This window comes from Piliocolobus tephrosceles, chromosome Y (genome assembly GCF_002776525.5).
Source record: "Piliocolobus tephrosceles isolate RC106 chromosome Y, ASM277652v3, whole genome shotgun sequence".
Taxonomy (NCBI): Eukaryota; Metazoa; Chordata; class Mammalia; order Primates; family Cercopithecidae; genus Piliocolobus; species Piliocolobus tephrosceles.
This window is the reverse complement of record NC_045456.1, coordinates 13,590,133-13,596,132: the sequence shown is the minus strand read 5'-3', so window position 1 is coordinate 13,596,132 and position 6,000 is coordinate 13,590,133. Positions and strand designations below refer to the sequence as shown.

The window sequence follows — 6,000 nt, the reverse complement described above, 5'->3', positions numbered from 1 at the left end:
CAAAAAAAAAAAAAAAAAAAAAAAAAAAAAAGACTTATAATATTCTCTGTCTCATAACCAACTTAATGAAGCATTTTTGATTTTGGTAACCCAAATGGGTTATTCCAGGGGTTAGCAAACATTTCTGTAAAAGGCCCGGTAGTAAATGTTTTTGGTTTTGTGGGCCATACAGTTTCTGTTGTAGCTGTTCAGCTTTGCTGTCATAGCGTGAAAGCAGCTGTGAACAATACGTCCACAAATGGGCATGTCTGTATTTCCATAGATATTTCTTTATGGACACTGAAATTTGAATTGTATGGTTTTCACATGTCACAAAATATTGTTCTTCTTTTGAATATTTCAAATCAAAAGAATTTTTTCCCCTTTTTCAATCAATTAAAAATGTAAAAACCATTCTTAACTCATGTGCCATATAAATGCATTCACTGGGCTGCATGTGACTTGCAGCCCAGAGTTTTCCAAACCCTGATCTACTCTGTTGTCTGTAGAATGCATTCCAGAGGTTTATTTGCTTCTAGGGGAGTCTCTGTGCCATGAACAGAATTATGATTAAATACTTTTCTCTTAAAAATATAGCTCAAACCCACCTTGATTAGTGTCCATTCCACTTCTGGACATAGTTAGATTCCTCTGGGGACTTTTGCTGATGCGTTTTGGTCATATTAAGTCCAGGCTGATGGAATGAGTGTGCTCTGAGCAGCTCTTTCTCCGGCCAGTCTCTAATTTTCTACTTTTTCATCTCAGGTCAGTTACTACTTTCCCCTGAAGACCTTGTGGAGGTCATTTTTCGCAGCCCTGGTGGCAGCCTTTACACTGCGATCCATCAATCCCTTTGGGAATAGCCGTCTTGTTCTCTTTTATGTGGAATATCACACGCCCTGGTACATGGCTGAACTCTTCCCCTTCATCCTTCTTGGGGTCTTTGGGGGCTTGTGGGGAACGCTCTTCATCCGCTGCAACATCGCCTGGTGCAGGAGGCGCAAGACCACCAGGCTGGGGAAGTACCCGGTGCTGGAGGTCATTGTGGTGACCGCCATCACTGCCATCATTGCCTACCCCAATCCCTACACACGCCAGAGCACCAGCGAGCTCATTTCTGAGCTGTTCAATGACTGTGGAGCCCTTGAGTCTTCCCAGCTCTGTGACTACATCAACGACCCCAACATGACTCGGCCTGTGGATGACATTCCAGACCGGCCTGCTGGTGTTGGTGTTTACACGGCCATGTGGCAGCTGGCCCTGGCACTGATCTTCAAAATCGTCGTTACCATATTTACCTTTGGCATGAAGGTAAGTGAAACGGAAGGAAGATGGGGTGGGGACCCATGTCCTTCTGGGGACAGCACCCTACTCTCTAAAATAGAATTGTGGTGGGAAAAAAGGGGAACTGGCCTTTCTTGAATGTTCTCATGTGCCAGGCACTTGACATTCCTTTAATCAATAGGAAACAACTTTTAATAAACAAGCTTATGAAATAGAGATTGTAATCCCATTTTACAACTGAGGAAACTAAGGCTCTGAGATCTTAAGAGGCTTGATCAGACCCACAGTTTATGGGAGACAGAGCTAGGCATCAAACCCACTTCACACATTCCCAGAACAGGTGGTGGTGACCACAGGTTTCCTGCCACTGGCCAAGTGATGCCAGGTGGTGGAAAAAGCCCGGGTCTGGCTCAGTTTGGCTCAGTAAACATGCATTGAGTATCAGCTCTATCTTAGGCGTCGTGCTAAGTCGGAGGGATACAGAACTCAAACAAAGCTGCCCTTGCAGAGCACACAGCTCTGGGAGAAAGAGATGCAGACCCGGAGTTCTGACACTATGGTGAGCACCACACTGGTATGACAGGAACACAGACTGAGTGTGTCCCCCGTCTGGGTAGGGCTGGGCATGACAGGGGCTCTTTGCACACATTGTCTTTGAAGGGCAGAGCTGTGGATGACAGCACATGCTTTCTTTTCCTCCTCCCTCCCTTCCTCCCTTCCTCCCTCTTTTCCTCCCTCCCTTCTTCCTCCCTGTCCTTCCCTTTTCCCTTCCCTTTTCCCTTTTCCCTTCCCTTCCCTTCCCTTTTCCCTTGTTGCAATCAACACCTGTATTTAGCTTTAGAACATTTTCATCCCCCAAGCGGAAATTTCATGTCCATTAGCAGTCACTCCCCATTTTTCCCTCCCCTAGCCCCTGGCAACCACTAATCTGTTCTGTCTCTAGATTTGCCTATTTTGGACACTTCATATAAATGACATCATATAATCTGTGGCCTTTGGTGACTGGCTCTTTTCATTTAGCGCCATGTTTTCTAGGTTCATTCACATTGTAGCATGTGCCACTACTTCATTTTTATGGCTGAATAATATTCCATTCTATGGAGATCCCACATTTTGTTTATCCACTCATCCTTTGATGGACATTTGTGTTGTTTCCACCTTTCGACTATTATGAATAATGCTATCATTGCTTACTTAAAGAAACTTTTATTAGAGTATATCATCCATATAGAGAAGTGTACAACTTGATGGAGTTTCATAAAACACACACACACTTGTGTAACCAGCACCCAGGATCAGAAGCAGAACATTTTCCACCCCCCAGAGCCCCCTTTTGTGTTCCATTACTATTGCTTTCTGTGTGGTATTTCTATGAATTGTCTTTTTAATTTCATTTGCTTTTATTAAAAATATAAAATAGAGACCCAGTCTCCCTGTGTTTCCCAGGCTGATCTCAAACCCCTGAGCTCCAGTGATCCTCCTGCTTTGGCCTCCCAGAGTGCTAGGATTATACACATGCGCCATTGTGCCCTGCCTGAATTGTCTTTTGTTTTTGTGGAGACAAGGTCTCACGCTGTTGCCCAGGCTGGAGTGCAGTGGCACAGTCATGGGTCACTGCAGCCTCGAACTTCTGGGCTCGAGTGATCCTCCTGCTTCAGCCCATGGGGACTACAGACACGCGCCACCACACCCAGCTAATTTTTGTATTTTTTGTAGAGATGGTGTCTCACCATGTTGGCCAGGCTGGTCTGGAACTCCTGGGCTCAAGCGATCCGCCTGCCTTGGCCTCCCAAAGTGTTAGAATTACAGGTGTGAGCCATCACACCTAGCCTGAATTGTCTTTTTTTTTTTTTTTTTTAATCTAATGGTCTGGCATGGTGGCTCATGCCTGTAATCCCAGCACTTTGGGAGGCCAAGGTGGGTGGATCACGTGAGGTCAGGAGTTCAAGACCAGCCTGGCTAACATAGTGAAACCCCGTTTCTTCTAAAAATACGAAAATTATCTGGGCATGGTGACACACGCCTGTGGTCCCAGCTACTCAGGAGGCTGAGGCACAAGAATCACTTGAACGCAGGAAGCAGAGGCTGCAGTGAGCCAAGATCATGCCACTGCACACGGGCCTGGGCGACAGAGCGATATTCCGTCTCAAATAAATAAATAAATCAATCAAGTCTAAGAAATTGTTTACTTCAGTGTGTTGTAGTGGTCAAATACAAACCTGAATTTGGGCCTTAAGAACAAGGATAGGTGGACCTTATTAAACAGCTGGCTGTCTCTGATCTGTCATCTCCTAGCAAAGGGATTTGTTTACATGTCTCAGGAATATGCTGGTAACATTTTATGATGCTTGCTGAGAAAAGTCTCCTTTGATGTTACAGGGATATAAATGATGTAGAATAAGGGGAAGTTCAGAAAGGAACAATTTCCTAAGGACTGTTCTAACTCTAGAAATCACACCCAGGGATCCAAACTTCACTTGAATTAAGTTAAAGTTCTGCTTCCATCCTCAGATGGGTGACCACCTGGGGCTGGCATCATTGCAGCTGCTGCCTAGGGTCAGCGGTCACGTGTCATTTCAGTGAACACAGGGAGTCAGGCATGTTCTATAGCACATGTGTGGTCATTAGGTAAACTAAAATGTATCTTCATCCAGCAGGGTAGAGAACACACTGGTCCCAAGATGTTTTAGTTTACATTCTATTTCTTTGCTGCCTCCATCCTGGCTTGAAAATATTCAGAATACTTATTGGAAAATGCACTTCATTAGGAAGAGGGAACTGCCTCCCTCGTCTCTCTCTGACAGGTATTCAGCCACCACCTACTAGAGAGGGCAGGGAGCCATTGAAATGCTTTCTGGAAGATCGGGGTGGCTGCAATGATGGATTCAGCTTCTTTATTTTACCTGGAAGCAGTCACAGGCCCTTCTTTTCCGTTTTCATGCTGTGGCTTGACATTTAATTTTAAAAGCCATTCTGAATGACATGGCAAGGGGAGAGAGAAAGTGGTGTCTCAAGTGACAGATGCTCACTTTGAATTTTATTTGCAGTGGGGCTTATTCTTTAATCCACAGCAGGCGAACCCAGCCAGCTTTTGAAGGAGAGGGAATCAAAGTATAAAATTGCATTCTCTCTAAGTTGCAGTAGATATGACTGACTAAGCAGGTCAAATCATTTGTCCCACCTTTCCCCAGCTGACCTATTTTGCAGAGTTGCACCTCCTCTGAAGACTGAAGCTAAATGCAAGCCTGTCTTCGAGGGGGAATGTGCTTCCTGGGGGTTGTGAAGCGGGGATTCGGTCTTTTCCCCTCATGTTGCTTTTCTCTGTGTCTCCTCAAGATCCCGTCAGGCCTCTTCATCCCCAGCATGGCTGTGGGCGCGATAGCAGGCAGGATGGTGGGAATTGGCGTGGAGCAGCTGGCCTACCATCACCATGACTGGATCATCTTCAGGAACTGGTGCAGACCTGGTGCAGACTGTGTCACGCCAGGGCTTTACGCAATGGTGGGAGCTGCGGCCTGCCTTGGTACGACCACAGGTGGGGCAGGGAGGGGGACCGGGGAACCAACCTGGCTTAGAGGACTGCCAAGAAGGAAGACATGGACTTGAACATTTTCTTTACTGGGGATAGGCTGGGTTGTGTGGCTATAACAAGTAAACCCCTGCCGGGTGCGGTGGCTCAAGCCTGTAATCCCAGCACTTTGGGAGGCCAAGATGGGCGGATCACGAGGTCAGCAGATCGAGACCATCCTGGCTAACACGGTGAAACCCCGTCTCTACTAAAAAATACAAAAAACTAGCTGGGCGAGGTGGCCGGCGCCTGTAGTCCCAGCTACTCGGGAGGCTGAGGCAGGAGAATGGTGTAAACCCGGGAGGCGGAGCTTGCAGTGAGCTGAGATGCGGCCACTGCACTCCAGCCCAGGTGACAGAGCAAGACTCCGTCTCAAAAAAAAAAAAAAAAAAAAAAAAAAACAAGTAAACCCCTAAATCACAATGGCTTAATGCACCAAGGCTTATGTCTTGCTCACTATGTGTGTGCGCGCGCGCACACACACACACACACACACAGGTGCCCTCAACTTATGATGGGGTTTACATCCTGATAAATGCATCATAAACTGAAAATATTATAAGTTGAAAATGCATTGAATACACCTAATCTACCAAATGTTGTGACTTAGCCTTCCTTAAACATGTTCAGAACACTTACATTTACCTACAGCTAGGCACAATCATCTAACACAAAGCCTATTTTATAATAAAGTTGAATATCTCTTGTAATTTATTGAATACTGTACTGAAAGTGAGAAACAGATTGTTGCCTGTGTACTTGAGGCATGGTTTCTACTGAATGCATATTGCTTTTGTACCACGGAAAGTTGAAAAATTGTAAGTTGAACCATTATAAGTCAGGGACTGTCTGTAGATAAAAAACTTGGTTTAGCAGAAGGTTCTTCTCCACCTAATCATTCAGGGGCACAAAGGTGGGTCTGTCCCCTGTCTATAGTCCTTAAGAATTTCTGTGATGTTCTGTTATGGGGTTCTTGAAGAGCACCATGCTTGCTTAGTCAGAAGCTTGCAGAGCCCATGTAGGATCCACTCACCAAAAAGCTTGTGTGGGCCAGGGTGAATAGACAACCCGGGATCTCACTGAGCAGAGGCCCCAGTGAGATTCAACTCCAGTGCAAAGCCACATTTGACAGGGCCTGGCCTGGGTTCCAGAGGCCCAGTGCAGGAAAC

General features: G+C 45.9%; 1 protein-coding gene across 1 annotated transcript in view; it reads left to right on the top strand.

Annotated features, from left to right (window-relative positions):
* Window positions 1-6,000, top strand: part of CLCN4 (chloride voltage-gated channel 4) — an 80,362-nt gene that overhangs the window by 50,207 nt on the left and 24,155 nt on the right. The window contains exons 9-10 of the mRNA XM_023198728.1: window positions 745-1,290; window positions 4,600-4,786. Of these exons, the coding sequence (XP_023054496.1) occupies window positions 745-1,290; window positions 4,600-4,786 (733 nt within the window). The remainder of the gene's footprint in view (window positions 1-744; window positions 1,291-4,599; window positions 4,787-6,000) is intronic.